This window comes from Anser cygnoides, chromosome 5 (genome assembly GCF_040182565.1).
Source record: "Anser cygnoides isolate HZ-2024a breed goose chromosome 5, Taihu_goose_T2T_genome, whole genome shotgun sequence".
In the NCBI taxonomy this organism is placed as follows: Eukaryota; Metazoa; Chordata; class Aves; order Anseriformes; family Anatidae; genus Anser; species Anser cygnoides.
In genome coordinates, this window is record NC_089877.1 from 61,943,894 (window position 1) to 61,962,624 (window position 18,731).

At 44.2% G+C, this 18,731-nt stretch overlaps 1 protein-coding gene across 10 annotated transcripts in view; it reads left to right on the top strand.

Annotated features, from left to right (window-relative positions):
* Window positions 1-18,731, top strand: part of SLC35F4 (solute carrier family 35 member F4) — a 108,946-nt gene that overhangs the window by 83,542 nt on the left and 6,673 nt on the right. For 4 of the 10 annotated variants that reach the window (XM_048066141.2, XM_066998509.1, XM_013193852.3 and 1 more), the window contains exons 2-3: window positions 7,540-7,837; window positions 15,108-15,327. The exons of 1 other annotated variant lie outside the window; for it this stretch is intronic. In XM_048066141.2, coding sequence (XP_047922098.1) covers window positions 7,540-7,837; window positions 15,108-15,327 — 518 coding nt within the window. Of the gene's footprint in view, window positions 1-2,815; window positions 2,946-3,265; window positions 3,455-7,539; window positions 7,838-10,235; window positions 12,143-15,107; window positions 15,328-18,731 lie in introns of those variants that run through there. 5 more of the 10 variants (XM_048066140.2, XM_013193841.3, XM_066998508.1 and 2 more) reach the window with 4 other exon arrangements.

Sequence of the window (18,731 nt, forward strand, 5' to 3'; positions counted from 1 at the left end):
GTTAGAAGCATGCAGAAAGCCCCAGGTTCTCCTTGCTGCTTTTCCTTCGGTCTCCATGTGCAGAGAAATGGCTTTGCTTCCTAAACTACAAAGTGTCTGCATTTGCAGGGCAAGGAAAAAGATTTACTGAAATAGAATAAAAAAAAATCTTTAAAAATGGGACAGAGCAGAGGGTTGTTTATATCTGATAATGGAAAGTCATCCTGTTGAATTTGATACAATCCTGTGCGGTCCTTTCCTGTTCTCCATTCCCTCCTTTGTCAAGTCCAGAGACTTTGACGCTCAATTACAAGCTCCAGGTAATCAAGGAACACTTCTGGCAGCCAGATCCAGCAATCTGGCAAGATTTTTCCTCTTTACTAGGTTTCTTCCAATCTTTTTCAGTAGCATCCTCTCTGGAGGGGGCACGGGCTCACCACTTAAGACCGTGGGGTCTCCGTAGGCAAGTGGGATTCATGTATGCAAAAGTTCAGTGGCAAATGCTGCTCTTGATGTCTCCCTAAGTTTGGAAGGTCTCAACGGATGCCTGTTTGATAGCTGGTAAATGCTTTGTGAGGCAAAGAACAGCAGTCACGTATTGTTCTGCCTTCCCTTCCTCTAACGGGGGTAGCAGCGCGCACGTGCAGGGTTTTGCTGGTGTGTGTTGTAAAAGGTGATTTGTTGTCCTTGCTGCTGATACCACGTTTGGACAAATTATCCCAGCACATATCTATTCACCTTCCCTGTCAAAGTATCTCCTTAAAATATGTTCAGCTTCAGTAGCATTAGATGGCCTAGGCTTTCTAACAGTAACAATGAAATATTGATAAATTGCCGTGCTATCTGATTGCTTTCACATATAGAAGAAGATTTCACTAAATCAAGCAGTGACTTTCAATTAAATGCAATCTCTTGAATTGCAGTTTTGGTCTCAACTGCTGAGTTTCTCAATGTACAGGAAAAGACTGATGCTCCTTTATTGTACCAGATATAAATAACTCGGAGCTCTTTTTGCGTATGAGGAAAAATGGGTTTCCTTGAAATTTCGGTTGCAGATCATCTGCTAGACTTCTGCTGAGCATAATGTGAATCTTGAGCTTGCTCTAAATTACCTGAATTGAGATGTAGCATGTGTCTTTCAACTTAATGAAATCTCTTTAAATGAAGCATATCAAAGTGAGCAGTGATTTGGGTCGATGCACCTTGGCGGCAGATTCTCAGAGGACAGGCAGTCAGCAAATGCTTTCGGAAAAAAATCCCCTTCAAGTTGTGGACTGGAAAATTTGTAAGTTCCTTATTGAATATTTAGGCCAGAAAGTACTGATTGTCTTAACCTTGTGGAGATTGGAACTAACTTTCAGCTGTCAAATAAAGGTGTTGTGGTGGACTTTGGAGGCTTGGACTTGGGAAATGAGTAGAACAAAGTCCTAGAGGGAATTGCACGTCTCTTAGATTAAGATTTTCTCCATTAAAAATAAATATATGAAGATGAAAAGCTTTTTTAAAATTTTGAAAACATCCAGTAGACTCTAAAAAGTTCTGTAGAGATTGATGCTCACCAAAAAAAGAGACAATATAGTGCTTAGACACCATATAGGTGTTAATCCTTCAATATCAGCTTCAGTGGTTGTCCTGTCACAGACCGTGTGTTGTACCCCGTAGTGCTTGAATTTGTAGGGCTGTGCGGCAAGGTGGGAGCAAGCAAAGAGCATCTTGGAGAAGGATCATCTCTAGGGGGTTAGCTGCTGGTTCAGTCTACTTACTGAGTAAAAACTGAACTCGGAGGCTCTAAATAGGTTGAGAGGGCATTTGTGTACGGTACAGTATATACATCTCTTTCTTTGTGGTCTTTGTAGTTAGGGCAGGTGAATCAAACATAGCTTTAAGCTAATCTTTGAAGATTATACGAGAGCCTACATGAGCCTCCTCTGGCAGAAGAGTGTTGACTTGATTCATACAGTCTCCAGAATACTGAAGTCCTGGCCTTAGAGTACACTTTTATGTGGTTGTTTGGCGTGGAGATATTTGCACAAAGGGTACCGAGATGGCTCGTGTTGCATTGCAGAATGTTGCCTTCTGAGATGTTTGCCGTATTTGTTGCATACTTGGCACCTTACACGTGGGGTTTGTGTCTATTTTTCTATTCTTTTCAATGTGAGGCCTATGTTTGTCATATTGAATCCTTCCAAGTCATGGCAAAGTCAGTGGCTGCTCTGGGGAAATGCGACTCCTGTCAGGTTGGGTTAAGTGGTCACCGGTTGAAATTGCAGCTGCAAAAAGAAGTGCTGGGTGATCTCAGCTGACCACGAACACACGTGCTTACCAAAATGACCTCTCATCTCGACTTATTGGCTCCGAAGAGGACTCTGATGTGCTCATGTGTTGACCTCTTAAACAAGCACCTTCAATCAGTTTGGGAGTACACGGATGATGACCAGGCTCACTCTGCCAGACCCCAGCACTGCGCTCTTTTCTGTTGTTTGCTGGTTCTTAGTCCGGTCCTTCAAGCTCTTGCTTGTATAATGCTGTGTCCTTCTCACTGACGAACTTTTCATCTGGTGCTGCTGGTATTTCTGGGACCTGGGTCTTGTCTGCTGCCTTGTGCCTCTGCAAAGCCTCCATGTGAAGTGCAGCATCGCGGTGTTGGCTGCGCCTAGCAGCAGAAGAAAAAGAACTTCTCTGAAGATGTGGAGATCCTGACGTGGGGCACATAAAGACTTAAATCTGGCCTCTTCAGTGAGTTAGCAGAAGTCTTATCCTACAGATCTGTCAGTGGCTGAGGCTTCATTCCGTGCAAGAGTCTCAAGGATCATTCTGGAGGATGAAAAGGGGCAGCCCTCCTCTTGAGAGCCTCCCAGCACTGACCCCAGGAGGCAGTCGTTCCTCAGCCCTTCTTTCTACCCTAGGGAAGGATGGTGACCTCTCCTTTTGCCTGATTCAGTGTCAGTGCTCAGGAAGGGGCCCACGTGAGTACACATTCCTTTGACTGTTCAGACCCTATGGATGGAGCCATGTGGCTAAGGATATACTGCACTACAGGGCTCTCATTTCTTCAGGGGAAAGACTGGTTTTCGTACAGCACCTTTTACCTATAAGGGGGGAGAGAGTTGAGTATTTGTTTACTTATTTATTTACTTGATTCTGACCAAAGCTGAAAGCTTGATTTTTGCACTGTGCTTCCTTTCTCCCGCTGAATCGTTTGTATGCATTTCACTGACAGTGTTTGAAAGCCCCGCTTTCCTCCAGGGAGTTTACAGCCAAACTGATGCAAACTCTTTCTTCTCAGGTGCCTCACGATCATCTGTCATCCAATGCAAGCCAGGAGGCAACTGCCCCAGCAGACACAGAGGCATGACTAGGCAGCTCTCCCCTCTATCTGTTGCTGAAGATTCTGCTGCTCCCATTCTTGAGCTGCAGAATCGAAGTCCCTCGGGAATCTGTCGGCACAGCAGAGTCGAGAGGCAGAGCAGATCAGGTAGGCATAAAAAGCCGCATTTTCGGCGTCACAGTATGCCTGCACAAGGCCTCTTTCGTCTGTTTTCTGAAAGATGGTGCAGAGTCCGAACGTGCTGACATTTGTTTTCAGTGCTGCAAACCGCACAGCCATGTGAAGGTCCTTCATGTACCTGTGTGCAAACTGGGGGTAGGCAAGAAGGAAACAAAGATGGGAGAGAAAGTTCTGGGCCTCGGTAGGAACATAGAATGTGTTGTCTGAGAGATCGTAAGGCCAGTAGGCACGGAAGATGTTGAAAGGATGATTGACGTTAGTACACAAGTTAGTCTTACAAGGTTTCCTCAGCTTCAGCCTGGCCAGAGACCAGGACCCTTAAAAGCCAGGCATTTTACCTTCTCAAAGACAATGACAATCTCAGCTCATACCACGGACGGTCTGATGAAGAGGAAGAGGAGGAGCAACAGGTGGAAAGATATCTAGGAAAGACCATCGCAGTTCAGATCATCGATCAGCCGCGCATCAGGGCTTCCAGCAGGAACGTGTCACACACTTTACTGCAGAAGTTTAGCTCGAATGAACCCGTAGGTATTGTGAACACTGACTTCTTCACCATGACGTCCATCTGTCATCAACAGGGGTGGTATGGGAGCAGTTACAATATGCAACCAGAGACCTTTGAGTATGCTGAATTGTGCTGTTGAGGAGAGGGCAGTTAAATGACTGAAATAATTTAACTGTCCCAAGTGCTTTGGAAAACTGTCTGAGTAGATACTATGAGCAAAAAGGGGAGGAAGAACAGGCTGGATCTCCCTTGCACACTGGAACTGGGGGAGATGAACCTTTATCTTGTCACTTCTCCACCGATGGCAGCAAGAGTCTGACATTTTCTGTGTTGTGCTGGAAAATGGAGGAATATTGTACTCCAGGAGTACTCTCTTGATGGAAACCCTTTGAAAACAATTGAAGGTGACGACTGCAGCAAGGAGTGGGTGATACAGCATCTTGCAGTAAGGATCATACCTAAGATATCAGAAGACCACTCTGCTCTCATTTTTTCGCAAATATCAGGCTGAAATAACGCTGTACATGCTGGCACTAGGGTACATCCAAAATCAGAATCTATCTTTTTTAAGAAAGGACTTTAGTCCACTTGAGAAAAGAGTAGTGCCTTGACATCATACTCTTCCAAATGTTTATTTTGCAACTTTTTAAGTTCCCTTTTTATACATTCTTCCATTCTTCCACTGTTCCATTCCTCATCAGTGAGGTCTAAGTAAGACTGACCTGATAGGTAGGTTAACAAAGATGTTATTTTCTAGGGTGTAGTTACAAAATAGTTAAGAGTTCAGAAGAAAATCTGTAGGATTTGATTTTCCTCATCTCATTCTTTTGAAAACAAAAGCAAAAGCTTTTTCTGTTACCATCTTGTCACAGAGACATCACATGCAAAAATTACATTACTTAGATGGAAAAGGACCACGAAGGGATGTTTCTGCTAGCTGCCTTTCAACATAATTTGCCACTGACATGTGTCGTCTTCATGTGTCATCTGCAGTGTCATCTACATTCTTCTCTGCCTTTTCATCCTTGTTGAGCTCTCAGATTGTTTCCATGCTCTTGTCAGGTTAAGTCTGTTGGTCTGTTTCAGACTGAACTGTCACCAAGGATTTCTACCACCTTGCTAACGGTAAAATGCTATTTACCAACCACTTTGGCTAATGAATGTGTTTTCTCCCCGTTAACATACCATTCAGTATCTGAACAGAAGTACTCCTTTCTAGCTCAATCCAGCCTCAACCTCATGACGTGGAAATCCTCCAACCTGTGTGTCTGCTTTCCGTACATCCCTACCCTCTTTGAGCTCAAGCCCTGTGATTCTGTTAAAATTGTTTCTTATCTCGTCCTTGTGGATCTTTGGCCAAGATTTAGGTGTGCACATCTCATGGATTTTGAAGGTGACTGTCAAGCTACTATGCCAATTTGACTGGGGTTTTCACTTCAAATATAGATATCTGGTCTAAGGGGAGAGAAGAGCCTCCAGTGGGACATATCTGTCTTAGATACATGAGGACGAGAACCACCTTTTCAACATGCTTTTCCATTATTGTTATGTAAAGAGGGGGCCTAGAGAACGTTTTTAGTCTGGATATGCAATTATTTGCTAACTACATTACATGGGGTGAACCCTACCCATTAAGCACTTACAAAAACCCCCCACTGCACATTTGATTAGTCTTAAACTTACATAGGTCTTTTAAACCAAGCTGAGACTTGCAAAAAGTGTATGTTTCTGTGCCTTTCCCCAACATTCAAACCTGTAACATCCAAGTCAAATGCTAATGATAGTGTCATGCACAGTAACAGCAATTACAGTGTTATTAGGTAATTGGAAAATCTAATGAGAAGATAAAGGTGCTTTAGTCTTCCTTCATTGTATGATTACTTTAACTGTTAGCTGAAGGACTAATTGCATGATAGCTTGCTTTGCTTAGCAGGAAAATCTGCAAGGGGATAGTACGAAATATATTCTTTCTAAGCCATTCTAACTTGCAAATAAACTGTAATTTACTTCTTAATAGAAGATGCCAGTCATTATTAGTACTATAAAAATACCTATTTTCTCTCAGTAGCCAAAGAGAATGCTAAAATGATGCTGTTCTATTCAGAACTCTGTCTGATTATCCTCTGCATGTTTTTAATAAACCTGTAATTTTATTTAAATTCTTGATTCACCAGTAAACAGTGGAGCAGCTAAATGCTCATTAGTTTTGGGGAAAAAAAAATGCACCATACAATTGCAATTACAAAAAGCTTCGTGTCCAAAGTAGGAAAATTTTTGGTTACAAATGTACTCCCTGTTATGAGGAATAAGTTTTACATGTGAAGTAGGTCTAATTTAATAACTTGGAACCTCACTTTTATGTTTCTTTATGGCTGTAGCAGAAACAGTAGTATAAAAGGAAAGTCAAATCTGATTTTGAATTGCACCTTTCTCACATTTAAGAGTGTGTGCTTTCACCGCAGTAGATCTATGGCTCCCCTTAACATCAACAATTAGATTGTTTCTTGCGCTATATCACGTCAGGTGTCGATGTGGCTAGTAATAGTTGAGGATAGCTGCCGGTCATGATTTTTAGAAGGAACTCCAGTTTCTTGTATCAAACCAACGCGATGTGTTCTAATGTGGTAAATGGTTGGAGCTCATCGCTGCCGCATGAGCACGTGGACCTAAATAAATCAGGTGTGACTGCTGCTCAGCATCCAGTGCCGTTGGATCAGTTGTTTTCAGCTGGGATCTGAAATCAGAATAGGATTCATGGGCTGCCTCTCTGGAAGGTATGTCTGGAGAGTAAGTCATTTGCCAGTGAGAGTAATTCGCTACGCAGTCCACAGTTCTGTTTCCAGTGATCTGCAGATTAGGTCTGAAAAGTACTGCATTAAAATAGAAAGTGACAACTTTCCAATTCCTCCTGGGTTATCTTTAGCGGTTTATTTCCAGGCATGCCAAGCTTCGGTTTTGTCCAGTTTCATTTTTTAACTTCAAAAGTGTAAATACTCAAGCTTGACTGAAAAAAAAACCTTTCTCTGCTTTGGAATATAGAGCCACCAGACTGTTTCTTTTTCACCTCTCAGCCTGCAGATAGAAAAGTGATTTTTGAGTTAAAATCTTGAATAATAAGAACTTGTTTCTGGCTTCAGATGCACAGGCTCAGATAGCTTTTATGTTGCAAACATGCACAGTAATTGACTTTATAATGTAGCTGGCTCCAAGAGATGGAGCTCTATTCTAGGGGTTTGGCTGACAGAACGAAAGAAGGGCTGATAAAGCAAACAGTGGAAACAGCTTAGCTGTAATGCTGGTACCTCAGGCCTCTGTGCTGTGTTTATATTTTGTTCCTATCACCTTGAAGATAGTATTACTGAAGTATTTCTGAGCAGGATTTAAGTGTTTGTCAGGCATGCGGGAATTACAGAGAGAAGGCAGGGGATGGTTTGTGTCTGTATTGGAAGGGGAGATTTTGCTAAGAATTGTTTTGAATGCATTATGTGTGCAACTCTTCTCTTTTTCTGTGTTTTTTTTTATTGTTTTTTATTTTATAATCCAGGAGAAGAAGGAACACAAACGCACACAGAGAGCAGCAGCCAAGAAGCTGAGGGACAGACACGATGCCAGTCTTGCACATCCACGTTCCTTAAGCTTATCTGGAGATTTCTGATCATTTTGTCCGTCTCTTCCTCCTGGGTCGGGACCACGCAGTTTGTCAAAATCACGTACGAGACCTTTGACTGTCCTTTTTTCATGACTTGGTTCTCAACAAACTGGAACATTATGGTCTTTCCCATTTATTATTCTGGGCACCTTGCAACTGCACAGGAGAAGCAGTCTCCAATCAAAAAAATCAGGTAGGCTTTATCGTGGCAATATCACTTTAAGCAGCCTGATTTCTGTGGACTGAAATCGCTGCTCTTCTCAGTTTGACCCGTGGTGTCAGAAGACAGCTTGAAGGTCATGCTGCTGAAAATCTCATTCATAAATATCTTACAAAAGGCTAACAGATGAGTGATATATTCTTGAATAAATGGGTAATTGATTTTAGAGGGCTTTTTATTGAGTTGGAAAGGTCAGTAATTTGCCTATAATCTTGCCGTTATCTAAGATCTCTACATTTTGTGTTCCCGTCTGGATCAGGCTTCCACTCACCATTAATTAACCTGTCCTGGCCCATTTATGACAGAATGGCAGTACAAAGTGCAACCAAAACAACTCATGGTGAGGAAAGGATGTGAAGGCTAAGTTCTGTAAACCTCCACATGGAAATAGCTTTTCCTCTCTATTTCGAGAGGAATGGCTCTCTGACCCCAGGCTTTCCATGGCTGCAAGTTGCAATTGAACTCAGCCTCAACTGCAAAGACTGTAGGAGTCTGCAGTATTGACTATAATATTAGTCTGCAGGGGTGGAGATGTATAAATGCCCATTTCTTTTTAGAAGGCAGCCTTCTTTCGGGGGACCCAAAGAAGGCATCCAGTCCCACCACCAGCACTGCATCAGGACCAAGCTGGCTCACCTCCACCCTGGCCAGTACTTAACAAAGCCATATCTAACCTGTTAGAACAAAGCCATATCAAAGCCATATCATTAACAAAGCCATATCTAACCTGTTCTTGGGGCTTGGAAGTGCCACCACCTTCTGGGGCAGTTAACTTTATTCTAGTAAAGTTAACTACCTCCTCTACTTCCATTACTCTACTGATCTGATACTGAAGTAGAAGCTGCTTTAAAGGATGGAGCTAAATTCAGTGTGCCAAGGTATAACATGCCTTGCCCATGGAAGGAAGGTATTCACAGGACAGTTTTGAGCTGGGACCCATTTCTGTTACTCCAGTGTAGACTTGCTTTGAAAACAATCTTACTGCCTCCAACAGAATTGTGTGTTCTGCAAGGTACTGAAGGTCTGTCATTGAGCACTCAGGGAATTGGATTTGTGACTGTCAGAGCTGGAGTGTAGCGGGGCCAAAGTCTTCCCTCGGCTGCTTTTGCCAGGATCTGAGATATAATTTGGCCCTAAATTATCATTTCTGTCAAATCAGCGTGGCTAAAATTGAACAGTTGCACTTAATTAACTGCTTCTCTGAAAACCCTGGTGCTTTGTACGTTAATGATGCTTTCATTGAGATTCTTTCTGGAGTATTTGTGAGAACATTAACACTGTCAGCTTGGCTTCTGGGTATGGGGTAAAGTAATAACAAATGCAGAGCAAATAAGGAACAAGGTGAGAATAAATATCCCTGCAGATAGATCCTCAGCAGTTGGTTGGTTGATTACATACCCATCAGAACGAAGTTTTGGTCCAAACATTCGTGGCAGTGCATAATAAAAGCATGCTTAAATAACAGATACATTTCCCAAGCTGCTAAGAGTTCAGCTGTTAAATTTGACGACACATGCTTACATGCCCGGAGGAATTTCTGCTCACAGATGTGAAGCTGGTTTGTGAATGTGTGCAAAGAAGAGACCAGTGCTAGAGCTGATGGGCCGGTGGTGAGGCGTGTTCCCAGAGTATTTCCCATTCCAGATGTATTGGGAATGCAGATCCCAGGGAGGATCTGGCAAATAACTGCTGGCAAGTACTGACTTCATCATGGGGACCAGTCTACTTGGTCTGTGCTGCGCTATGACTTGACAAGCCAAACTCTTTCTGCTTAGATACGGGAATGGAAATCTCTTCAGGATGATTGCTTGGTTTTCGGATGACTTAAAGAATTGAAAAGCATCATCTGTGGTATTTAAATCCACAGAGTTATAGAAAGATTTAGTTTGGAAAGGATCTGTGGAGGTCATGTAACCCAGCCTCCTACCCACAGCAGGGTTGTTTTCCAACTAGACCAATTGCTTGCATAACTACTTGTTTTGTGGTTTTGATACTGTTCCTGCTACTGTTTATTATTATTATTATTATTATTATTACGTTTACAAAGGTGTCTTGTTGCTTCATTTGGTGGTTTTATTTCTGTGGAGTGAGTAGCCAATTCCTGCTGGTAAAGCCTGTCCTGTAACGATTCCAGGCCTGCCTCAGAGTCCAGAGGAAATTTGTGTTCGTGTTTCTGGAGGATGTAGTTACTCACTATGAGCTTTAAAGACATATGACATTTTGTCCAGCAGATATTCCCAGTGGATCTGAACAAACAATGTCGAGGTATCTTGGCAGAGACCAGTGATCATGCTAGTGACTTGCAGAGTGCTGCCCCAGGCTGGTAAAGCTGTATAGGGCCATTGTTACTTTTTATGGCTCAACAAATAAATCCTGCTTGCAAGGATAGAAGTCTGTCTTCAGCTTTACATTGGCTTTCTGAAAGGCTATAATCTTGAGACTGTAAATTGTGTGCTTCTTACCTCTCATACGTTACCTTAGAGATTAAATTTTGTGGTCTCAAAAACTAACTCACAGTTATTACCTCCCTGCTGCATTTCTGTGAAGTATCTTAGTTGTCTTCAGGTGGAAAACACAGCTCTTTGTCTCTTCCCAGTGTTGTAGATAACAGGTATGTCCCACATAATGTAGATCTTGAAATGTGAGAGTCCTTGCAATAGCCATGAACAAGAAGTCCTGAAGCTCAGCAGTGGAAATTTTAACCCTGCTGATATTTACTACAGCAGAAAGCACTTCACAGGCTTGGCGTAGGGCCCTGATAGAGTTATGGCTGGGGTTAGGTGGAAGATATTTTCAATGTCAGGAAATTTTGCCTCCCTGTGCCCTGTCTTGGTTTCTCAAGGACAAACTCTGTAATGTAGGACGGCTTTCTGCCAGAATATAGCTTGCTGTAATGCCAGGTGCTATGCAGCCTTCAAGGAAGGGTGTTGTTGGTGTGGGTTTGAGGAAAGATGAGCATGTTGGGAAGAGCTGGTTTTCTAGGAAGAAGGACAACAAGATGTGAGCCTCACTTAAGCTAAATAGAGCCCAAAGTGGCTGATGTTTGCTGTCTTCTGCCATCAGCAAGTTTGTCATCTACAAATGTCTCCATCGATGTTGCAGCAGTAGCTCGTCCCAGCTTCCTCAGCCACTTCTAGAATAGCACTCAACTCTAGATCTTCACTGCGAAGGTCTTTCCAGAGGAGACATGAGGATCTGTATTTCCTGAAGCTGCCCCAAATGGGTCAATGGTAGGGAGGAAGACCAGCAGCACAAAACCAGGGCTTCCCTTGGGCCATTCCTGTTAGGAGACAGCAATCCTGTGCTTCTGGAGCCAGACGTGACTTGTGTGAGAGGTTCACACAAAACCGGGCTCTTTCTTTATGTTTAGACAAGACACAAAATGAGAACTCGGTCATTCCTGGAAAACAATTCAACGTTTGTTAAACCACCACTACTGCGGTGTCCATCTCCTGAGACGGAGCTAGAAGGCATTTTAGTGCACAGGTGCCAGCAGTGGGATAGAAGGACCGAACGACACGGAAACAACTCGTGCTGACAAAAGGTCTCGCAGTGCTTCTCGCTGCCCTAATGTCACTGGCAGCCCTGCCAAGTATTACTCTGGATGCGGTAATTACATTCCTTGTATTCATGTTACCCCAGGTAGCGTCTGTTAGCTCTGTTTTTTCTATAAGCTGTTTTAAAACCAGCTGCTGCATTGCACTCCAGAGTCTGCCGTGCGTCAGGGGTGAATAAACCTATTCTTCTGCAGGCTCTGGCATCAGAATAACGACGAGGTGGTGCAAGCTGTTCGGTGGGTGCCAGAGGCAAAGCTACACGTCTGCCTGAGGTGCTGTAATTCCTGAGAGCATGGCACGCTGCCCAGAGCTGATGGCTGAGGGCTACCTGCAAATAAAAGGAGCTATTTGTGTTAGAGGGCAGGTTTTAAATAGACTTCTTGTGCATTTGGAAATAGTTTGTGTCATAGTTTCAGGGTCAGCTGCCCTTAGATCTGTCTCTGCCTTTAAGTCAACAGCCTGCAGATATCTGTATCAAGGAGGGATCCGCCGAGCCCTCTCCCCTGAGCGCAGGGTTTTAATCACTGTCAGGTCCTGATGACTTCTGCAAGTTTAATTTTAGTTGCATGCCAAAGAGGCTGAGTTAACCACTGAGCAGCCAGCCTTCACAAAGGCCGAGGCAATCTCCTGTAGACACGGATGGGGAAATAAAGTATTCGTCCCATCTCCTCACTCGCTGAGCATTATTCATCGGGCACTCGGAGCTCTCCTGGGCACAGAGGTGAGTTCATCTGGTCTCTGTCTTGCTCAGCACGACCCTGCCACAAATTTTTGCTGCTTTTTTTTTTTTTTTTTTTCCTTCTTCTTTTAGCTGACAGATGAGGAACCACTGAATCACTGGCCTCTGTTCTGTCTGGTCATTGCTTTCTCCTGTGTGTGATGAAGGCTCCTTGATGTACTTGAACAGTTCATTGCCTGGGGCATATGAAGCTTTTCCAGATTTCTTTTCCTAGTTGTGAATTTGTGTTCATCCCTCCCACTGCTTCTGAGAACTCAGAGAGAAGCGACGTGTTTGGCAGTGCCACAGCTGTCTCTGCCAGATAGCTGACCAGCTCAGAGAGCCCAACCCAGAATAATACAAAACTTGCCGAGGCTTCCTCCTTCCAAGCATTCACAGTCAGGGCACTTTGGACCCCATCCTCCTGGCTCTGCTCGGAGTTCGTCGGGGTGCAGACATCCTGGAGATCTACAGGACAAGAAAACCTGACCCGTTCTGGCATCTGCCCCCTCCAGCACCCCTTTTTGACTTTTGGAAGCCTCCTGCCCTCCCCACGGACAGACGAGCAGAAGTGCTGGGCATATTCCCAGCGTCTCGTGCATAGCTCTGGCCCAGCCGGCCTGCAGCTACAGCTGCCGGTCCCTTTTATCTGCCCGCTCTCATTGCCTCACCTTGCCAGGCACAGGGATTACAGGGATATAATTTCCCGTGGCACATTTTTAGAAGAGCTTGTGCTGCTGCCTTGCAGACTGTGCCACAGTGACGTGCTCGGATGATTTTGCTGTTGCTTTTGGGATAGTGAATTGTGCCCTGCGTTATTGCAAGCAGCCCAAGCACCTCTCTCTCTTTTAATATAGCACAAGTTTGTTCCCTCTAAGACAGATCCTGACAGCGTCTGAGTCAGGTTGGATTTACAACCATGTAACGATCCAATCGTGCTTCTAAATCGATGCGGAATTCCCACTGGTTTGGACATCAGGCTCCGTACAAGTCTAGAGCTCACAATTCAGATCTGTTCTTGACAAGACAGTGAACACCAGCCCTGGTGTCATGTAATGCTAGCACAGGTATGGTGCATCCAGGTCAGAGGCCATCTGTCTGAGCTCAGAATCACCTCTGCATTTACCTAAGTCTCATGGGGAGAAAAACATCTTTTAAACATCAACTGCTACATCTGCAAGCCAACAAAACATTCACGTCTCTGCTACCAGTGGGTCCGTTCTCAGACAAGGAGTTTCATGGCATTTAACTCCAGTGGAAATGAGTGGCACAACAGCCTACGTTCAAACTTAGGCATTAATTTGTTTGCTGCACTTAATTTGCTTTGCATCCCGGATAAATGGTACACACCACTAGCCGTTCTTTTTCCATGTTCAGACCTATAGGAAAAGGGCTGACTTCTGAGAAAGGCTAGGTCAGACAGAGTGAAGGAGATAATTTGCAGATCCACCTGCCTGAGCATTAGCTTGTTGCTCACACCAGTACAGAGTTTGAGAAAGGAACTTACTGTTACCAAAAATGACTGCGTTGTATCTTGGGTCATTTTAGTGGCAGCAGGGAATGAGTAGTTATTAAGTAAGACATAGCTCATCTTACATACTATGTAGATGTTATTATTCAGCTTTCCTGAAAATGAAATGGTTGTACTTGTAATAGCAAAAAATATATATATATATATTTTTAACAGTTCAACTCCCCAAATTTAGGAAAAGTGGTTTAGGACACCTGAAAACAACTCTGTCTATAAAAGAAAGCTCAAAACTGGATAATGATTATCCTCCCACCTCAAAACCAAACAAACAAAGAAACACCACCACCACCACCAAAACCCTCAAGTGCTTTTGGCTCTGTTTTGCAATGCATTCTTTGAAGTTGCTCGTTAGTTCCACGTAGTTGGTATTTTAGGAATTTTCCAACCACAGCCATGTTTGGCTGTGAACACTTTGGGGCCCTGAGGCCTCGTGGGATTTCAACGAGTCCCTTAATGTTGCCTCGTAATGATGTGGTTTGATCGTACCTTGGTTTGCTCCCCTGGCATTTTAGTTTTGTGACGCGTTCCCGTGTGGGACAACCCCTGTTTTATACAGACATGCCAGCGAGCCTGCACTGAAGTCAAGAACTGAATCGTACCACGGTATCTCGAGGAATCCCTTTAACCAAGCACACAGACAATGGATTTGCTAAAAATTGGCCTTCGCAGTTGGGTAAGGTAGAGGTGGGCAGTCTTCCGAGCTGACACTTCTGTTTCTTGAAATCCTAAGAAGCAAACAGCTCGCCCAAGTCGTGTGTGACACACAGCTCTAGCTTGTGCTAGAGGGCTTTTTGCAATTGGATCCACAAAGAGAAGTCTTTAAGTGCACACAACTTTTCCCTCTACAATAAAATGCAGCTGTAAAACACCCTTCCCTTCCCCTTTCCTTTCTTTCCCCAGACTCGGCCCCATCAGCTCAGCCCCACTTGCGGTGGGTGCCTGTCCCCCTGTGGCGATGTGGCTGGCAGGGCTTCTGAGCATCCCGGGCGATTCTCAAAGCTTGCTTGGCCGTAGACTAGAATATATTTAAATAAAAATAAAAGCAGGTTTCAGAGTAAAGCGAGAGAAAATTTGTCAAGCTGAAGAAAAAAAAAATTGCAGTTATAATCGTCGTGTTCACGGCCTTGGAGGCAGAAGCTGAGAACTGTCAGTGTTTTATAGATAACCTTCATTTATGTGAGCGAGGCCCTGGGATCATTGTTGCACACAGTGTGATTATTCCAGGTAAGTTACTTCTTTTCTATTTGGGAAACTGCTGTTTGAGAAAAATGTAGGTTATTTGCTCTGTGTGAATTAACCAATACTTTCTTAGGGGTGTGCAGAGTAGTTAAGAAAAGCACTTAATCGAGTGTGATAAAAGTCTAATGAATGTCTGCTGTGCTGGAGTGAATGCTAAGCACAATTCTAGCTGAGCTTTAAACTCTTTTCTTTCCTTAGGGAATGCAGTCGGATTTTTGGTGAAGACGGTTTGACGCTGAAACTCTTTCTTAAAAGGACTGCTCCCTTTTCTATCCTGTGGACTTTGACTAACTACTTGTATTTACTGGCTTTAAAGAAGCTGACAGCCACAGACGTCTCTGCCCTGTTCTGTTGTAACAAAGCTTTTGTCTTCTTGCTTTCTTGGATCGTGCTGAAAGACAGGTTCATGGGAGCAAGGGTAATGACATGCCTGATTTTCACCTCTCTTGTTTTCATACCTACCCTTAAATCCATAAGCTATTGTGCTACCATAGTGCTGCTGCATTATGGTATGCATATACCATGAAACCATTTCTCATTTTGATTAATGATGCGAACCTGAGCCTTAAGATCAGTTAGAGATGTCAGACTCCAGAGGTAATACAAACTTAGCAGTTACAACTAAGTGTAATTAGATTAATTACAATAGGAGGACTTCCAAATTCTTATAAAACTGTTCTGTCTTGGGTTACAGTGCTGAAGAACACTCAGTTTTATTTTAAACTTAATGATAAATGCTTAGGTTCTAACCAAAGCAACCTTATCAGTTCTTTGAATAGGTATTTTTTTTTCAATAAGTAGCATATTTTCTTATGGCATCCTGTTACATTTTACACATGCATACCCCTCCATACATGTGCCAAATGGGGTTTAAAAGTGACAGCAGCTGCTTTGCATGAGGGTGTGTTTTTCATTAAAGCCTTACAGGACACACTGTCAGTCATATGGAAATGTTTTACTCTTGAAAAACAAACAAACAAACAAAAAAAGAACTCAAGCAAAATTATGTGTGCATGGACCTGGGGAAGAGCAGGCGTGTTTCCTGTGATTTTATGTACCCAAATGTCCTAGTAGCCAGCAATTTAACTTGTTGCCTTTATATCTTGGCTGAGGACTAGGTATGCCCCTTCTGCTGTTTCTGCTCATGCAGGTTGTCCCACTGAAATGATCCACGGCCTCATGGTCTCGTTGGCTACAATCCTGACCGAACTGCCAAGGGCCTTGAACTCAATTAGGGACTCCTTGGGGCAGGTTTGATGCCCAGGACCAGAGGGGCAGTTGGATGTAAGTTGTGTGGAAAGCATGATGGATCGGGATCTCATCCAAATGGGCTTTTATATAAAATGACAAAGACACCAACATTTTTGGTTAATAGTGAGGTAGAGGGGCTCAGAAAGGAAAGGACAAGGCATCCTGACTCACGGGCAGCTGATGTAGCCTGCTGAGCAGAGCGCTGTGCTTGGCCTTTGGGAGCAGAAGAGGGAACTATTTAAAGGAAAACAGTTCCTTGGGTCTCCCAGTGGGACGGGACTGGCCGGGTGGTTGGTCACGGCATGGAGGCTGAGCATCAAACCCCTGCGTGTCGTCACACGAGCAAGCTCTCCTTTGGGTGGGGATCTGCCGGCAGGGGGTTGTTGGACGGGCTCAGTGGAGGGTCCGTGTCCCACCAGGGTCAACTCAAAACCAGACCAGACAAAGTGAAGGAGGTTCCCTGGTGTTTCATAGACCCCAGCCATGGTTTCCTTGAAGGTAAGGACACGGACATTTCACCTTACGGTGCTAAAGCCAGACATCTGTATATTTATTTCATAAAACGTGAAAACATCAGATGAGTGTGACCTACCCTCATGCTGATGGCTAACTCAAAGAATAAGCAGGGTTTGAAATGCTCAGTTCCTCTCTACAGCAGTTAACAGGAGCAGTAACTTCTGAGGCTGTACTTCCCTCCCCGTCCCTTGATCATCTCAGCCTCCTGCTGTTATTACTCACTTGTGCAAGGTGCTACTGAGCCCTGCAGAAAAAATAGGAAATTTTGTACCTTTTAAGCTACTGTTTTTGTCTAAGTCAGCTTCTTTCTAGAAGAGCAAACACAACTATTGTATTTCCCTAGCCCACTCTCTTAAAAAAAAAAACAAAAAAAACACTCTGGTAAAAAATACTAAAGCTATCCTCAGTTATTAGCCATTTTTCACTGACTGAAAAGAAGTTGCTATAAATATGCATTGGTATTAATGCTCTAAACACCGCGAGGTTTGTACAAAAAATCCTGGCAGAAGAAGTGAAGAGCAAATCCTGCACGTAAAAGAAACCGTTTTTGCTGCTAACTGGCAGATTCTGTATGCAGCGTGCTTGGAAGGGCAATTAGCAGCGTTTTCCAGCAGCCCTCTTGCCAGAATAACACTTAATGATGTTAATAACCACGCAGGAAAGTGTTTTGAGAACTGAAATACGACAAAGCAGCACGGATCCAGCCTCGTGTGTTTTGAATGCATCTCAGGCTCTCAGACAGCAGGTGTAATTAGGTTATTTGGACAGCGAGGGGACGAGAAGAAATAAGGGTAATGATATACTCCGAGCCAGTGTTTGTACAGAAGCACTCGGCAGCCAGGAGCACAGCCAGGTTTTTTTCAAAGGAGCTCAGCTCCCAGCAGCTCTGGCAGAGCCGTGGAGCCGCAGGGCATGTCTGCAGCGCATCGTGGTGGGGAAGCAGCCGGTGCGTGTACCTGAGGCAGCTTTTGGCTGCCTGGGCTCGAGAACCAGCGGCCGTGACAGCTCAGCAGCTCTGCAGCAGATCGCCAGCGTTGCCAGCTCCCTGCTGGCGCCCCAGTCCTGGAAAAGCAGCTGCTGGGAGCTGGATTTTCAGGTGGGCTGTCTGAAGACAAACCCGTCGTGGTAGCCGCCTTATGGTGCAGCGTAGACTTGCTTGTGGAAGCATCAGCTGGCTGCAGGAGGGCTTCAAGGGCTCCACGCCTGGCTGCATTTGAGCTACCTGGAGTGTGCGCTCTGCAGTGCCCTTGGCAGGGATGCTGTAGTGTGGGAAGGAGCCTGCACCCAGCCACAGAGAGAAAAACTCACACCGGAGGAAGAATATACTCATGAGAATGATGTATACATTAATGAGTGTGTGGCTATTTACCTATAAAAATGCAAAGAGTCATAACTTCAGTGCAGGTAGACCCTTAGCCACCCTGAGCACCTACTGCACTGCCCAGGGAAGCGGCACAGCCTCTGCCCACACCATAGCCCTGTTTGCTTGGCCACTTGTGAATGTCTCATGAATTAATAAGGCAGCCTGTATCCACGTTACACTGGGACTTGGGGAAGTCCAGACAGCTGTAGCTCAGAGCGAGCACAAATATTTAAAATACTTCATGTATTTGAATAGCTCTGCTGGTTTATGATGCTTTGCTGTAGCCGTGTGCTTAAAAGTTCTCAATGTTTGAGCCTTTGGTTGTGTTTCATCTGTTAAGCTGAATTAATGCTTATTAGGTAGGTGCAGAATGCTTTGGGGACAGTTTTCCCCAAAAGAAGGTTGTCTGTAGCATGGAGGCAGATCTCTTCACTGCAGCACCCCATTTTCTGCTGTGCTCCAAGTGGAAAAACAAATGTTCTTGACTAAATATTAGTTGGCACAGCTCTCTTCCAGGAAAAAACAACAAAAAAAAAAGAGGCAGGCTAATTTCATTCCTTACCTAAGAGGCTCCAAAAGAAAGTTACTACGCTCCTCTGTTAATTAAAAGCTTCGTTTAACGAGCTGTCAGCTACAACAGCCGGCTTTGCTTTGTGACCTTGCTGCTGCTCGTCAGCTCACAGGAGCCTGCA